The sequence below is a fragment of the Prionailurus bengalensis genome, chromosome C2 (genome assembly GCF_016509475.1).
Source record: "Prionailurus bengalensis isolate Pbe53 chromosome C2, Fcat_Pben_1.1_paternal_pri, whole genome shotgun sequence".
Classification (NCBI taxonomy): Eukaryota; Metazoa; Chordata; class Mammalia; order Carnivora; family Felidae; genus Prionailurus; species Prionailurus bengalensis.
The window spans coordinates 131,334,070-131,352,198 of NC_057350.1; the positions used below are offsets into that span (position 1 = coordinate 131,334,070).

General features: G+C 40.6%; 1 protein-coding gene across 3 annotated transcripts in view; it reads right to left on the minus strand.

Moving 5' to 3' along the window:
- Positions 1 to 843: 843 nt before the first annotated feature.
- Positions 844 to 18,129, minus strand: part of ACP3 (acid phosphatase 3) — a 46,937-nt gene continuing 29,651 nt past the window's right edge. The window contains exons 9-11 of one of the 3 annotated variants that reach the window (XM_043595401.1): positions 17,744 to 17,847; positions 13,127 to 13,296; positions 844 to 2,743 (exon numbers count right to left, since the gene is read on the minus strand). In XM_043595401.1, the coding sequence (XP_043451336.1) occupies positions 2,625 to 2,743; positions 13,127 to 13,296; positions 17,744 to 17,847 (393 nt within the window). In that variant the 3' untranslated portion in view covers positions 844 to 2,624. Of the gene's footprint in view, positions 2,744 to 11,650; positions 12,460 to 13,126; positions 13,297 to 17,743; positions 17,848 to 18,129 lie in introns of those variants that run through there. The other 2 variants (XM_043595403.1, XM_043595402.1) reach the window with 2 other exon arrangements.

Sequence of the window (18,129 nt, forward strand, 5' to 3'; positions counted from 1 at the left end):
AAAGAAACAACTCAGTTGGGAATGACAGCTTTCTTTGCAATAATCAAGAGATAGGAGAAGGAAGAGGAATGGGAGAGATTAACCTCCCCCTGCTGAAACAATAGAAAGTATTAAACATTGACACTGTTAGAAGATGATATCAGGGAAAGCTTGTGAAGGTTTTTACTTTCACATTCTACCAGCCCTGTATAAGGCTGTTGTTGGGGTCAAACACCTTACTAATCACATTAGGGATGGACAATTTAGCATGTAGGCCAGCGATTAGCTAACAGTAGGTCCTCTAACAATGTTAAATACGTGAGAAGATCCTTGGCCTGTGGTTCTGTTTTCTACTTCTATTTTAAAGTCTCATAACTTATTAGCATAAGATATTATGTCCCATTACTAATATGACTGGCTACTTTATAGAGACAGTAATTTGTCATTTGTTTTTCCTGCTATAGATGTTTTACCTCTTCCCAAGTTGAGGATGAAGCCAGATCTTTCATTTATTTTCCTACATGCCTTTTGTGTTACTGGAGAAAGCAGCAGTTGCCAGGCAAGAGAACACAACTCCTTCTCAAGATTTTTTTTTTTTTTTTGCATAGCCTTAGCTCAGTGAAAATTACATAGAAAGTGAGGGTGATAGAGGTAAGTGCTTGAAGTTTAACAGGAGAAAGCCATGGAATCCAAGGGGCGAAGAAGATTCCTGAGACTCAGAGATGGGGTGGGGTTCTAGGAGGGTTTCTGGTTCATAGGTATCACCCCAGGTAGGGGACTGGACAATGCCAGGATGGTGAAGTCCAAGTGTGTGGTCTTGGGAGCCATGCATAGATGTCCTCTGCCTACCTTCAGGAGACCATGTGGGAATAGACAGTGTGTTTATTGGAGACCAGTGTAGATAGCAGTCTAAAGGACCCTCATCCAACTCTTCCCACAACATTCCAGGACCTTTAGTAATACCTGAGAAGGTGAAGAACTCTACCAATGAATGAGATTGAATTTCCCACCAATTGGATGGGTAAAAGCTCAGGATGGGTTAAGACTGTTTAGAATACATATCAGGCTTACTGTAATGGTACCATTTATGAACATGCTTTCTTGGACAATGACCAATCCATGATTGAAATGAAATGAAAAATAAATTGCTCACAGAATATGAGAACTAGATGTGACTTCCATGTTTATCTAGTCCACTCTTCTTTTTTAGATAATTAAACCAAGGTTTAAAAGACTTAAAAGAACTTGATCCAAGTTGTTGGCCTAAAGCCAGTGCAGAGCTGTGGCATAGGGTCATCAACCTTCATCCCATTTTTCTTTCTACTTCACCACTTGGGAAATGTAGATCTATTTGTGGTAATTAAATATATTATTATCTCATAGTGGCCATGAAAAGTTCTCATGAAAGTAAGTCTCTTACTTTTAAAATGAAATGAAGAAATTGGAACTATAAAAATATAGTCTCAAATTGTGGTTTATATACACAATGGAGTACTACGTGACAATGAGAAAGAATGAAATATGGCCCTTTGTAGCAACATGGATGGAACTGGAGAGTGTGATGCTAAGTGAAATAAGCCATACAGAGAAAGACAGACACCATATGGTTTCACTCTTATGTGGATCCTGAGAAACTTAACAGAAACTCATGGGGAGGGGAAGGAAAAAAAAAAGAGGTTAGAGTGGAAGAGAGCCAAAGCATAAGAGACTCTTAAAAACTGAGAAAAAACTGAGGGTTGATGGGGGGGAGGGAGGGGAGGGTGGGTGATGGGTATTGAGGAGGGCACCTTTTGGGATGAGCACTGGGTGTTGTATGGAAACCAATTTGACAATAAACTTCATATATTGAAAAAAAATAAAATAAAAATATAGTCTCATGGTAGAGGTAGAAAAAAGAAACATGACTGCATGGACTTCCTGGTTATTCCCCATTATAGAAATTGTGGGGAAAATGACCTGAGCAACAATTACAATAGTTGATATTACAGTTTCTGAGAATTAAATACCTCTCTCTAAGGCAGTTTCAATACAGCTATGTGTTTGTATGTGTTAGTATATATACACATACAGAAATCTGTTAGCTATCAAACACTGGGTAGGAGTTTCTTTTCAGGAGTGTATACATGTTTGTATTCAACCTACTTAACAGCTAAAAAAAAGATTTATTTACACCTTCTGGTTGGGTCTTATTTCTTAAGAATCATCCTACATGATACTATTTCTAGTTTAAGTATTGTCATTATCCAGTCTTCTTTAATCTATGTTGTCACACGTTGTAACCATTTGCTCTTTGAAGGCAAAAGGCTGGTTGGAGTTTAACTTCTTTCTTTCTTTCTGGACATCCATGCCAGAGAATACAACTATCCTTTGCAGAAGAACTTCTTTCTAGCTGCGTGAGAAGCTTGCACTATGATGAGGAGACCTAACCATCAGGAGACCTAACCAAGTAACTTGGGGTTCATTCATCAGTCCCTGGGTCACTATGAGTTCAGACCCTGCTCTAGCCAGGCTCAAAGGGAAGGGTGTGGGCAGGGTGATGTCCACATGGTGAAAGCCAGTCCTTTCCATGAGGCATCACTGAGAGGTGCTGCATCCCAGGAGGTTGGTGGTTGGTGTGGTGTGTCCGCCCTTATTCAGCCATCTGTTCAGATATTCCGATAGGGGTCTCTGTGCCAGCAGGGCCCATGGCGGATGAGGGTAAGCAGCAACACCACGAGGACACCAGACACCAGGCAAAAGGCAACAGCAAGGACGACCCTTAGAACTGTGGAAAAATTGGAAGACCCATAATGTAAAATTAATGGATTAGGAAAATATGAAGATTATAAAATGAGGAAAATAGGAAGATCACACATCAATGTTGATTTCTGCCTTAATTGTAAAAATTCAGTGGTGTTTCTGAAGCAACCTTGAAACCAGTAGCGTGTGCTGAAAAGACACTAGACTAGGAGTCAGGAAATGACTTAGGTTAGTTCTGGCATGACCTTTGACCTCTGAGTCTCAGCTCCTCCACCATAAAGGGAGGGTGATTGACTTAAGTATTTCTTTTTCCTTTCCTTTTCTTTTATTTTCTCTTCTTCTTCTTCTTCTTCTTCTTCTTCTTCTTCTTCTTCTTCTCCTTCTTCTTCTTCTTCTTTTTTTTTTTAATTTTTTTTTTCAACGTTTATTTATTTTTGGGACAGAGAGAGACAGAGCATGAACGGGGGAGGGGCAGAGAGAGAGAGGGAGACACAGAATTGGAAACAGGCTCCAGGCTCTGAGCCATCATCATCCCAGAGCCCGACGCGGGGCTCGAACTCCCGGACCGCGAGATCGTGACCTGGCTGAAGTCGGACGCTTAACCGACTGCGCCACCCAGGCGCCCCTTCTTCTATTTTTTTTGACTGAAGTATTTCTAAGGTCCTTTCCAGCATTAACTTCATGCATTTTTATACAGTTAAAATGATCAATTGTTCATGGTCTCAGTGTCAACAGAAATACTATCATTAATTGGGTCTAAAAGAAATGGAATATTATCTTTTAGTTTCTGAATTTGTTTTTCAATAAATACATTTTAGAGAAGAAACCTTGAGCACATGTTAACAATCACAAGCATTTTTAAGATAACTGTGTACTATTGCTAATCTGCACCTTTATTTACACATAGCCCTTTGATAGCTGACCAGTCATGGGGAGATATACGGGCTCATTTTTTATGAGATGCTATTCATTATTACATATAGGAAGTTACCCTCCACACACACACACACACACACACACATACACACGCACGCACACCCTGGTACACTGTAGTATATCCATCATAAATATCAATTTGTACCATTTCTAAATGGATGTCTGATCTTCATTGTAAAACTAAAGGATTGGTGGTTGGTTTAGGCAGTGGGAGAGCGAACATCTCTCTGACCCGGCAGCTCTGTCTACAGAAGCCCTCATGCTCCATGGAACACAGTTGAAAATCACTTATTTAACCTAACCTTATCATTGTAGACATGAAAAAAAAAAAAAGAAGTAGAGAGATTAGATAATTTGGCTAAGGATAAGCAGATAATTGTATTTGGGTTGGAATATATAGGTTTATCAGTCTCATGATTCACTAATGACTCAGTTCACTAATGACTTCCAAATTTAAATCTTCTGCAAACTCAAGACTCATATATCCAACTGTGTACTTGACATATTCCCTTGGACATTGAATAGTCATTTCAATCTTAGCGAGTCCAAAACTGAATTCCCAATCCCTTCATGCCTTCCCCTGCCCCAAACTCTGTTCTTCCTGCAGTCTTCCTCATATCAGTTGATGGAAAATTCCTTCTTCTGTCTCAGCCCCATACTCTTGAAATCTCCTCTGATTTCCTCTATTTCTCTCACATCCTATAATCAATCTGTCAGTAAGTCCTGTTGTTCTTCCAAAAACTATATCTAGAAACCAATGATTTCTCCCCTTCTCTCCACCACCCAGGATTATTACAACATCCTCCTGACTTGTTCCCTAGCTTCTATACTTTCTTCCCTATGATCTATTTTCAACACAGCAGCCAAATGACTTCAATTCAAATCATGACACTCTTCTACCTAAAACAAAGTCTGCAATGAATGCTTTTCTCACTCAGAACGAAAACCAAAGTCCTAACGATAACAGTTTATAAGGCTCTATATCATCAGGCCTGATTAACATAGATTTCGTCTCCTACCACCTTCCCTTTGCTTACTCTCTTTTGGCCACACGGGCCTTGTTGTTCCTCAGACATGCCAGGCACACACCCATTTATAACTTTTGTTATAGTTACTACTATTGCCTAGATGCTCTTCTCATGAATCTCTGCGTCAGGTAACTCTATTGCTTTCTTTGCTCAAATCTCATCTTCTCAATGAGGACTTTCTACTTAAAGGTGCAACCAATATGCCCTTTCCCCATTCCCACCCCTAGCTTGGCACTTGGGATCCTCACCTTCCAAAGTACTTATTTATTATATTTGTTACTCATTATCCAACCCTCTCTCCCTCTAATAGAATGTAAGCTTCATGAAGGCAGAAAACTGTCTTTTTGTTCATGAATGTATCCCTGGAAGTTAGAACAATACCTGGCACATAGGAGATGCTCAATAAATATTTGTGGAAAGAATGAATGATTTAGAACTCACAGGTTCTCAATTCTTAGTTCAGTGCTTTTCTCACAATGTCAGGATGCCTCTTAGCATCACGAGAAGATTAATATTAATAAAGTTAGGTCGTGGTGGATGGGTGCCATTACCCCTGTGAATGGAGTTTATATAAAGGTGGAGGAAACTGAAGAGAATTGAGGAAGGAAGGAAGGAAAGAGCTAAATAAAATGGGGGAAGAAGGTAGAGACTAATGATTCTTCAAAGTTAATGTTCATGGATGATTATCTGTATTTGGAAATGTATTTTCAATTATTTTTATTGGCTACATTGTCATAATAGTCCTATGGAATATACTTCCCCAATATTTTCCCTTCCTTCAGTCTTTCCTAGACATGCAGTGGGCACACACCATACACCAGGTCAGCGGTGTGTTGGGTTCTGGGGTTCCATGATCCCTGATTTTGAGATCACCAATATCTAGTGGGAGAACCAGATAGACAATTATGAGATCATGTGATAAATAGTAAAATAGAAGTATAAAAGACATGCCATTGGAGTAGAGAAAAAGTTGTAATTAATACAAAGCTTTCTATTTAGAAGAGAACGAGGTTGGAAAGTCTTCTGAGAAAGTGATAAGATTTGAGCAGAACTTTGAGGTAAATAAGACTTTTCCATGAGACAGAATGAGTTGCACAAGAGCGTGTTTGGGAAATAATGAGCAGTTGCACGTGGCTGGAGTATAGCTTCTGGTGAGTTAAGACTAGATAGGTAGGTTGAGGCCTAGGTTTTAGGTCTGGTTTGTCGTGGGTACATGGAAATCATCAGCAATTATGACACATGGAAGTGACATGGCCCAATTTGTATTTAAAAAAAGAAGACAACTACAGAGAAAGATAGGGTGGTGGAGACACTCTAGGCCTGATGGCTATTAAAATGCCTTTGACAAGATACTTAGGGTTCAGCACTGGAAGTGTGGTCGACATTGCAGATGAAGGAATTCTAGGATACTCTTGCAGTAGAATTGACAGGTTCTGTGATGGATTACAATGTACTGGTAAAGGAGAAGTGGAGTCACGGCCACCCATGGGTTCTAGCTTGGGTGAAGAAGATGATTAGGCTATGAACGGAGATTGGAAGTCCATTAAAAAGGATCAGTTTGCAGTGGAGGAGATAATACATTTTATTTCAAATGTAGGATTGAGATGGGTTAATATCCTCGTAGAAATGATCAGTAGGCAGCTGAAAAAAACAGATCTAGAATTCTATATGCAGATGTGGAAATAAGAATTGTAGACGTAAGAAGATGGAGGCCTGGGTAATGCTGGCTCATGGCGAGGGTAGAATGACGGAACCAAGGACAAGCCAGTAGGATGTTATCATTTAGGGGGTTGGAGGAAGATATGAGTCTAAGAACGTAGAAAAGACTCAGGAGAGACTCTTTCTCCCTCTCCTAAAATAAAAAAAATTTTTTTTAATGTTTTTAATTATTTTTGAGACAGAGAGAAAGCACAAGCTGGGGAGGGGCAGAGAGAGAGGGAGACAGGAACCCAAGAGGGCACCATGCCGACAGCACAGAGCCCAATGTGGGGCTCAAACTCATGAGCTGTGAGATCATGACCTGAGCCGAATTTGGATGCTTAGCGGACTGAGCCACCCAGGTGCCCCATATCTCCTCAATTTTTCAAAATTTATGCTCCCTTGTATTGAGAAGCATTTTGTGAGTTTGATAGAGTAATGTTCTAGGGTCTGAGAAAGAAAGCGATCAGTTGCATCTTACTGCGAAGAGGTAGGACCGGTAACAAGGGACAAGCTCTCCTACCGCACAGGAACACGTGAAAGCCACTGAAGGCAGTGTGAATCAGCACTGCTCTTCTGAGATCTATTTTGGCAACGTGTATCAAAAAGCCTCTTCCTCTCGCCATTACTCCTGACGTCCTGTATACTCTTCCTCTTTCCTGTTTGAATAAGTCTGTCCGCATCCTCGTCCTTGGATTACTGCAACAGTCTCCCAGCTGTGCTCCCTGCTCTCAGTCCCACTGCTCTCCGATCCTCTCTCCCCACTGAGGACAGAGGTCTTTCTAAAACAAGAAGCCCATCCCATCATCTGTCCTCTGCCAAAAACCTCTTAATGACTAGAGCTATTCAACTTGACCTGAGACACTTAATGTCCGCCTTCCCAGTGTTTGCACTATGACCGGACATACTCCTTCCTGTTCCTAAAATACCCCATGTTGTCTTTAGCCTCTGGGCTTCTACACATTTTCTTTTGTCTGTAATACTCTCCTCTCTCCTCACCTCCACTCACCCTGTTAATTCCTTCTTTCCTTCAGGCTTTGGATTATTTTTTTTAATTAAAAAAAATGTTTATTTATTTTGAGAGAGAGAGAGAGAAAGAAAGAATGAGTAGGGGAGGGACAGACAGAGAGGAAGAGAGAGAATCTCTAGCAGGCTCCACACTGACAGTGCAGAGCCTGATGCAGGGCTCAAACCCCCAAACCGTAAAATCATGACCTGAGCCAAAATCAAGTGTTGGACGCTCAACTAAGCCACCCAGGTGCTCCCAGACTTTGGTTTAAACAGCACCCCCTTTGAGAAGCCTTCTCTGACCCCTTAGACTTAAGCTAGTTTCCTTTCCCCTATATCCTTTATTATAGTATTACCATACTTAACTGTTAGGGCTTATTTAATTTTTTATCCTCCTGTCCTCCCTGCCAAGGGGTCTAGGTCACGTGGGGACAATTTTCTTGTATTGCTGCTACTTTCTCAACAAACTTAACACCTGCTACATAGACACATATTGAGTACATGAGAGGTACTCAAAAAATACCTGTTATTAAATATTCATTAAAAAGTTTTTTTTTAATGTTTTTACTTATTTTTGAGACAGAGAGAGACAGAGGTTGAGCAGGGGAGGGGCAGAGAGAGGGGGAGACACAGAATCCGAAGCAGGCTCCAGGCTCTGAGCTGTCAGCACAGAGCCCGATGCAGGGCTCGAACTCATGGAGTGTGAGATCATGACCTGAGCTGAAGTCGGATGCTTAACCAACTGAGCCACCCAGGCACCCCATTAAATATTCATATACTTTGACCCACTAATTCAAGTTTTGGGCATTTGTCCCAGGGGAATAGTCAACAAGACAGTGTGGGATGGAAAGGGAAGATGATATAGTAGAAACATGGTGTTAGAGACTGTGGGGCTTGAACCCTGACCCTAACACTTGTGGCATGTTGTTTTCTGAGGCTATTTTCTTCTATGTAAAGTGGGGATATGTCCTATTGACAGGAAAACAAAAACAGGTCACTGAGCTAGGTGCTGTGACTTTCAAAAGGGAAGTTTCCAAAAAGAGATGGAAGGAAGAACATCATTTTACGGAATAGTTCAGGAGTGAGCGAGGAGGAAATACAGAATACAAACGATTAGTTCAAGAAAATTGGGATTGAAGAGAGTGAGATGGAGCAGGCACTTGAGATGTCCTTTGATGAGAGATGTAGGCATTTCCTAGTAGAAGGAAGCCACCACAGAGGAAGAAAAAGAAGCTAAGCTTCACTGAGGTCCCAGGAAATGAGGGGTGGGATCATACACATGAGGAAAGGATACTCAGGGAGTAACATGTTTTCTTGAGGAGTAGCAGTAGAGTCAAGTTAAGGCTACTTATATGTTTGGTGGTAGTGACAGGAGAATCTAAAAGAGTTTTCAGTGGACTATCTTGCTCTTCTAAGGACATCTCACTAGAATTAAACAAGCCAAGATGAACTTGAAAGTTTGGGGAAAATAACAAGGCCTTCCTGTAGAACTCAGGAAAAGGGTCCAGGAAGGGTGAATACTTTGGCCAAACAACGTTGAAAGAACCAGCTGGGGTTGAAGTAGAAATTTCAATATTCATAATTTGAAATGGTAACAATAGGCTTCTGTTCCAACTTAGCAGATCAGAATGTCAACACTGTGTGGTTGGTTTAACCAAGGGTTGGATATTATTGTGGGTGGGCAGGGTATAGGATGGGCCACTATTATGTCAGAATTGCCTAGGCTGAGGACAGGAGGGGGAGTGAGGAGTGAGCTGGCATATATACCAGAGCAAGTTCCCAATGCCATTAATGAATGATGACACATGTCCTGGGAAACTGATGATAGTAGCAACAAGAATGAGAAACAGGTGCTATAACTGGCTTCATCTCTGAGGGAGGAGGGGTGCTGGAAGAGGTATCAATGAACAGTGGCTCCAAAAAGCAATAGGAGAACAAAAGAATGCCAAGCTGACAATGCTGAAAACAGGCCAAATAATACAGACATATTGGTATATACATATATGTATGTAGTTGGTGACTGGGTCTTTATAGTACACTTCCATTTGAGGCTCATTCATAGCTTCTCTCCCCTATTTATTGAACAAGTGAGTTCTAAGCTCCTGATACCTGGGTCCAGCCATGAAGAAGCCAGGCTAAGTGTGAAGGGCTGAACATTTATTCAATTAGCAAATACTGACTGAAGGTACCAGGTTCTAGGCATTGTCTGAAGATTTAAGGAGGGAAAGGGTAATGATCTTGCCTTTAGGAAGCTCATGGTTGAATCTTGGGCATGTGTATATTTGCTGAAGATTTACAAAGCTTTTTATAAGGAGAAACTTGAACTTCCCACCATTAATTCTCCTTCCCACTAAGTATGTGGTGCTGGAGATTGAGGGAGAGGGGTGGGAGAGTGCTAGCAATGAAAGTCTGACTGTGTTAGTAAAATTTTGGAATTAAGAAAGCATTTTCTAAAAAGAGATTTTATTTTCAAGTAACATAGTATGGAACTTAGACTTATGAATTCCCCAGCAAAGAGTCTGCTTACTTTAATTGATATGACAGTGATATTAATTGGGTCTACTAACGCTAGTGAATAACACTGCTTACAGGTATGGGTAGGATTTCATGGGTGGCAGAGTAGCCAGGCATTCTGCACATACACGATGTGTCCTGTATTTAATGGTTTGTCCTGCTTCCTGTATTGGCTTTCTCAGGACACCCTAAATGTTCTGTAGCCATTTTTTTCTGAGTAAATTATAAAAATGCAGCAGTTAAAGCTATTATTCAAATTGATTTGGGCATCCTATTTGCTAAATTTTGTGCCCTACTAAGGAATCATTCAATGCCTATACGCTTCCATGCTCTGGCATGCTTCATGGTGTCTCTGGCAAGGCAAATAGGATTTCCTGTCCCAGGAATTTCCCAACACTGAAAACAGTCTGTCTTCCTGAAATTTTTACCTGATACCCCAAGCAGCACTCTTTGAGACCATATAGAACAAATCAAATCCCTTTTCCTTAAAGAACTTCAGATATTGAATTTGCTTTGTTGGAGACCGCCTCATGTTATAAACTCTGAAGTTTTCTATGAGCTCAATCCAGTGGTGTGCTAGTAAACTGGATCAAAACCACAAAAGACAAAACCCTGGTTTGTGGCATATGCTGATTTCTGTGATGAAGACGCTCCAGCCATGACACCATGACCAATTTCATGCTGCCAAAGTCAAGTGATTGAACTCAGAGTTGGGAAGGGCTGTGCACATTCCACTCCCGAGGTTGGTATGTGTTGGCTCCAGCACACCGATGCTTCAGTTTTTGTTTTATTAACATATTTTGCTAATTGGTTTCACTTCATTTGAATACCGAATTGATACTGGTGTCTTGAGGAAAAGAATTATATAAATACTCTACAGGAAGATTTGTGAAGAGGAGGTGACATATTGGCTATGGAGGATAAAGGAAAGGATGGGCTCAAAAATACCCCCCAGGTTAGCAGGTATCACTGCTGATCAAGATAGAGACGGTATGTTCAAGGAGGAAAGGTAAGTGATCTATACATCCATTGGGCAAATATTTAGTGAGCACTAATTCATGTCAGGCACAGGTATTTCTGAGACAGATATAAGAGAGAACACAACAGATAAAAACCATTGCTCTTGTGTCATTGATATTTGATCTTATTAGAATTGGACCCTTGAAGGAAACCTGTGGGAATCTCATTGGACCCAGAACCTTCTGCTGAGTAAGTCCTCTACCCTTTCCAGCTTCAAGCCACTAAGAGATTTGATAAATGGCTTTCTAGTACCTTGTGCTGTACCATTAGAAACTTCCATCCAAACTGACTTCACATGGTGCAATTGTTACCTCTTACAGGTAGCCCTTCCTGACATTCCTTACTGCCTCCCTCCCTCTGAATCCAGTTAACTCTTGTTCCATAGCAACCCTTGTGGTGGTAAGATATAACCCTTGTTATTCTGTGTAATATCTTTTTGCTTTCCCACTGGGTTGTAAATTTCCCAAGGGTGTTTTCTTGCAAGTTCCATCTTAATAGATAAAGCAGAGCCATCCATCAGCTTAACCTTTTTCTGAAGTAGTAAAGACCGAATTAAACTCATTTTCAATGTAAAATATTCACCTAAGCCAGTCAAGATCATTTTTACTTTACATTAATATTTTCCCTCCTGTTACATTAAAAATAAAATCCCCAAACAAAAATGTAGCCCCTAAAATCTGCTCTTCACGTATTTTATTCTAATTAAACACACACACACTTTTCAAAAATCATTTTAAAAGTAATGTTTTTGAACTCCCTACTAATGACTTTATTCACTAGTTTACATTTGTCTTATTGTGGAGGAAAGTTACATGCACGGGGGAGGAAGAGTAATCAGAGAGCAGCCCTGGGGACAAATATTGCCTTGGGAAAAAATAATGCAAATAAATATATGAATCAGTGTCTCAAGTCAGTCGTTCAATGACTCACTGGGAGAGGGAATGGTTTTTCCTCTGGACTCTGGCACTCAGCGGAAACCATCTCTAGAAAACATTTCATCTTTTTCTACAATGGTAACGTAGCACAGTGTTCTCTAGGCGTGTTACATCTGCCACATGGCAAATCTACAAGACTCTAAAGAGTGCCATTTGAATATGATTTCTTCTTGCATAGTGAGTAGTTTCAGCAGGGCCAGGAGTTTGCTTAGGTTTTCTGAAGATAATCGGGATCAAAACCTTACACGTTCCTTTCGTCCTCAGAACAGCTATCACAGCCATACTTTCCAACATTCCGGTAAGTTTTGATCTTGAAGGCATTCAGGAACGCTCTTACATTTCTAATTTTGTTCCAGTTTGATATGTATCATACTTCCTCTCCCAAATCAACTCCACATTCAACATGTCTTACCATCTTCCAAGAGAAACCACTCATGCAGGGTACTCATCTCTGATGGTTGTGCCTAAATATTGTGCTCTCACCAAATTACTTATTTGCCAGGATGTTTGCTCTCCAAGAGCTGCCATATATATTATATACAGCAAAGTTTTCTGGCAAATTTGCTTTTGGTTTCTTCAAAAGTAACATGGATTTTCCAGGGCTAAAGGATACAAAGAGGTGTTTATTTTTCAGCTTTTCTACCCAATTAGTTTTAACACAAATATATAAAGATAGTACCAGTGTCCCAGTGGAGGTGATTTCTCCGGATTGTTCCACTGTATCCATTTATCTGCCTCTCCTTGTGAGAAGGCTGGAACTAACAGTTCCAAAGCTGGTCCTCTGCCCATTTGCCTAGGATGAACTTCTTCCCTTCCTTGCTCTCACCCTAGATTGTGGATTTTGTTTGAAATCTGTTCCACTTCAGATACTTCAAGAGCAACCTCATTAATCCTGCTCAAATGAAATCTGGAAGTCCTTAAAAAAAAACCAAAAGGCTCTATGTGGCCAGTTCATGGCAACCCCAAGAACTTTGATTTAAGTTTTGCCTCTGATTATATTTTGACATGATGCTTTTTTTCTGTAAACACTGAAAAAACCAAGTCAAGGTTTAGGCAAGTAGGGGCAGGGCCTCATGGAGAGGTTGGAGTTGCCTGAAGTTGGGGGGGGGTCCCCAGAACACACAATTATCACCTCAAACCTATTTCCCTCAAAGCTGGGAGTGATGGCTGAGTGATATTCTCAAAGCACCACCTGTCTGGAGAAAGGGTATTCTGCCTTCTCTACAGAGCTCTGTACGTACACTAACCCATAACATCCTCAGTAAGTACCTTGGTCGTTGCTTGTGGTCATACACTCCGTGGACCAGTCTTGGGGGATCACAGGGGCAATCAGCTCAGCAAACTTAGTCAGAGGACAGCTGGGAGTGCAGCCTGGCAGTGTGAGGGGATATGGTTCGTGCTGCGTCTCATTCCGATAGTACATTTCTATGAAATACTCCCTGGTGGAAGAAGGTAGAAGAGAGAGCTGTTAGTTCTGTGTTGTTGAACTGCCATTGAATATTTTCCCATCTGGCCTGTAACATGTCAGCTGTAGGACTAGGGGAAGAATATACAGGAATGAGTAGATATGAGCTAACTTAGGTGTGGGAATAGGGAGATTGGGGCCAGTGGGTCAGATCCAGAGGGTAGAAATGGGAGGACTGGTTTGTTAGATAACCAGAGGCAAAGGAGGTAGGGACCAGGAAGCTTAATCAGAGAGGGAGCTACCAGGTGGTGGTTGGGGGAGTTGGGGATGATTTGATGAGCCTTTGAGTAAGAAGTGGGGATCAGGTGGGGTGTTGGGTTTTCTTTCTCCTATTCTCTCCCCTTTATGATCCCCATTTGCTTCATTTTCTTTTCCTCTCTCAGTATTTCTTGTAGCCTTTCCCCTGAATGAAGTTGTCTCTCTTCTCCTTAGCCAGGCAATAACTTGGAAACATATGCGCTTAAATATACATCAAGATTTTATCAAAATTACATCTCAGAAAGAGGGTGTGGGTGTATACCTAGGTAATTTATACTCCCTCATCCTCAATACTTTACTTGAAAAAACAAGGTGTTGTTTCAGGAAAAACCACTGGTCTTTGTCAACCTTGTAAAACTAGTACGAGGGGCTTATGGAAGTCTTTTGCCAAACATGCAGGAGAGAAATTCAAGTAGGATTTAGTGATCATTCTTGCTGTAGTAACCTCACAACTGCCACTGTTGGTTGTTGTTATAAACAAGCCTTTAAAACATCACTTTGAAAGCCACATAAACAGTATTAACCGCAAATATTCACTTAGAGAAATGTTTTTAAAAACTTCCCAATATTATGTGAATGAGTGCTTATACCCCGGGGTAATTTTCCAGTGACAGTATCTTTTATCTCAAGATGATACGGCAAACATAACTAACAGTCAATCAAAATTCATGATTCTCTTTCTACTGAATAGAGTTATGGCTGAAAATGGACTACATTTCCCAGACTCCCTTGTACCTAGGTGGGACCAAGTGACTACACGTATTCCTTGGAGATGTTGTGGGTTTACTTTCAGACTACTGCAAGAAAGCAAATATCACAATAAAGTGATTGAAAGGAATTATTTGATTTCCTAGTGCATGTAAAAGTCATGTATATCCTTTATAGTAGTCTACTAACTGTGTAACAGCATATGTCTAAAAAATGTGTATAACCTAATTAAAAATACTTTATTGCTAAAAAATGCTAACTATCATCAGAGTTTTCAGTCAATTGTAATCTTTTTGCTGGTGGAGGGTCATGCCTCTGTATTGGTGACTGCTGACTCCAGGGTGGTGGTTGCTGAAGGTGAGGGTGACTGTGGCAATTTCTTAAAATAAGACAGTGAAATTTGCCACATCAGTTAGTTGACTCTTCCTTTCCTGAACAATTTCTCTGCAGCATGTGATGCTGTTTGACAGTATTTTACCCACAGAAGAACTTCCTTCAAAAGTGGAGTCAATCCTCTCTAACCCTGCCACTGCTTTATTAACTAAGTTCATGTGATATTCTAAATCCTTTGTTGTCACCTCAACAGTCTTCTCAGCATCTGCAGCAGAAGTAGGTTCATCTCAAGAAACCACTTTCTTTGCTCATCCATTCAAATTTTGTCATGAGATTGCAGCAATTCAGTCCCGTCTTCAGGCTCCACTTCTAATTCTAGTTCTCTTGCTGTTTCTACCACATCTGCACTGAAGTCTTAAACCCCAATAATCCATGAGGGTTTTGGAATCAACTTCTTCCAAACTTCTGTTAATGTTGATATTTTGACTTCTTCCCATGAATCATGAATGTTCTTAATGGCATCTAGAACAGTGAATCCTTTCAATTTGCTTGGCCCCAATCCATCAGAGAGGAATCACTAGTGTATCTATGGCAGTTACAGCCTTCCAAAAGGTGTTTGTCAAATCATAAGATTTGAAAATCAAAACTGCTCCTTGATCCATGGGCTGCAGAATGAATGTTGTGTTCTCAGGCATGAAAACATTAATCTCATTGTACATCTCCATTAGAGCTCTTGGGTGACCAGGTGCATTGTCAATAAACAGTAATATTTTAAAAGGATATTTTTCTGAGCAGGTCTCAAAAGTAGGCTTTTGTAAAATACTATTTCAGTAAACCATGTTATAAACAGATGTGCAGTCATCCAGTTTAGATTTAGCATACTTCTTAAGGGTCTTAGGATTTCCCAAGTGGTAAATGAGCACTGGCTTCAACTTAAAGTCACCAGCTGCTTTAGACCCTAACGAGGGAGGCAGCCTGTCCTTTGAAGCTTTGAAGTCAGGCATTGACTTCTCTCTAGCTGTGAAAGTCCTAGATGGCCTCTTCTTCCAATAGAAGGTTGGTTCATCTACATTGAAAATGTGTTGTTTACTGCAGCCACCTTCATTAATGATCTCAGCTAGATCTTCTGGGTCACTTGCTGCAGCCTCTCCATTGGCATTTGCTGCTTCATCTTGCACTTTTATGTTATGGAGACGGCTTCTTTTCCTAGACCTCATAAACCAATCAATCTCTGCTGGCTTCCAGCTTTTCCTCTGCAGCTTCCTCCCTCTCTCAGCCCTCACAGAATTGAAGAGAGTCTGGGCTTGCTCTGGATTAGACTTTGGCTTAAAGGAATGTTGTGGCTGGTTTGATCTTTTATGGAGACCATTAAGACTTTCTCCATATAAGCAATAGACTGTTTTGTTTCCTTATCATTTATGTACTCCCTAGAGCAGCACTTTTAATTTCCTTCAAGAATTTTTCCTTTGCATTCACAACTTGGCTACCTGTGTGGCACTAAAGGTCTAGCTTTTGGCCTATCTCAGCTTTCAACATTCCTCCCTCACTAAGCTTAATCATTTCTAGTTTTTGACTTAAAGTTTGACACATGCAACTCTTCTCTTCACTTGAACACTTAGAGGCTGTTGTAGGGTTATTCACTGGCCTGATTTCAATATTGTTGTGTCTCAGGGAATAGAAAAGCCTGAGGAGAGGGAAAGACAGAGAGAGTGAGAGTAAGAGTGAGAGAGAAAGAGAGAGAGAGAGAGCGAGAGAGAGAGAGCAAGAGAGAGAGAAAATGGCCGGTTGGTGGAACAGTCAGAACACACACATTTATCTACTAAGTTCACAGTCTTATATGAATGTGGCTCACGGTGCCCCAATACAATTACAATAGTATCATCAAAGATCACTGATCACAGATCACCAAAAAAATATAATAATAGTGAAAACTTTGAAATATGGTGAGAGTTACCAAAATGTGATACAGAGACACAAAATGAGCAATTGCTGCCAAAAAAAATAGCAGCTGTCAAAAAAATTGCTTGGCACAAGTTTGCCACAAACGTTCAATTTGTAAACAATGCAACAACTATGAAGTGCAATAAAGTGAAGTACAATAAAATGAGGTATGCCTATCATTTTAGCCAGTAGAATGCAAGCAGAAGTGATATGTGGCCCTTCTGGGTTAAGGTGGTTGATAAACAGGTTGTCTTCTCTACCCTCTCATTTCTTTCTATAAGTTGCCTGCAGGTGAGCACAGCACTCTTGAAAACTATTGGTCCAAAAGATGGAAGCCTGGGGGTGCCTGGGTGGCTCAGTCGGTTAAGCATCCGACTTCGGCTCAGGTCATGATTCGGTTCGTGAGTTCAAGCCCCGTGCCGAACTCTGTGCTGACAGCTCAGAGCCTGGAGCCTGCTTCGGATTCTGTGTCTCCCTCTCTCTCTCTGCCCCTCTCTCTGCCCCTCTCCCACTTGCGCTCTGCGCTTTTAAATAAACATTAAAAAAATTAAAAAATAAAAGATGGAAGCCTGGGTCCCCAAATCACGCCATGGGTGAATCAACTCCTATTAGCCAGGGACATCTCTACTAGAGTATTAGATATGTGAGAAAGAAATGTCCATTGGGGTAAACCTCTGAGAATCTGAGGTTCATTTGTACAGCAGCTAAAATTACCCTTATTTGTTAATATATCTGGAAAACAGTTTTTAGGGGACTCAAAATTGACTCTAGTGGTGAAGACACAAGTTAAGATGCATACAAAGAGTTTGGATAAAATTGTTTCATGAAATCTGAAAGTGGAATAAAGCAATATTTTTAACTTAGTGAATTATTTTACATTTTACTTTAATTTTATGAGAGAGAGTCCATGAGCAGGGGAGGGATAGAGGGAGAGGGAGAATCTTATGCAGGCTCTACGCTGATGCAGGGCTTGATCTCATGACCATGAATGAGGTCATGATCTGAGCCAAAATCAAGATTCGGATGCTCAACCAACTGAGCCACCCAGGTGCTCCTTTAGTATTTGATTTTAAATTTATGTACCTAACTGAAAATTAAATATTAAAAAATATTTAAGCTAATAATAATAAAACCTGAGATCAAGTGGTATTGATTGTGAAAAGCACCTTTTAGATACCTACCCATTCTCAAGATACAATTCCATTATGTGGCAGGAAGCATAGGGAGGAAGGATTCCATTGTAAACATCTAGTGCCATCTGCAAGCCAGCCACGGTAGTATCATGCTGTGGGGATTTGAAACAAATCATTTTCGATCTTTACCTCTGGTTCAGATGTACGTTCCATAGGTAGTTTTAAGCACTTGTAGAAAACCATGATGGTTTCCGATCCAATTAAATTTGCCATAACCCCAATGACTCAAGGGGTAGAGAGGGGAAGAACTAATTTTGGTCGAGCATCTGTTGTGTGCTAGGCAGTGAGACTTAACTACATATTATTTCCATTACAAAGATGAGCAAACAGACCCAGAGATATTAAGTAACTTGCTTAATGTCATATAACCCTGA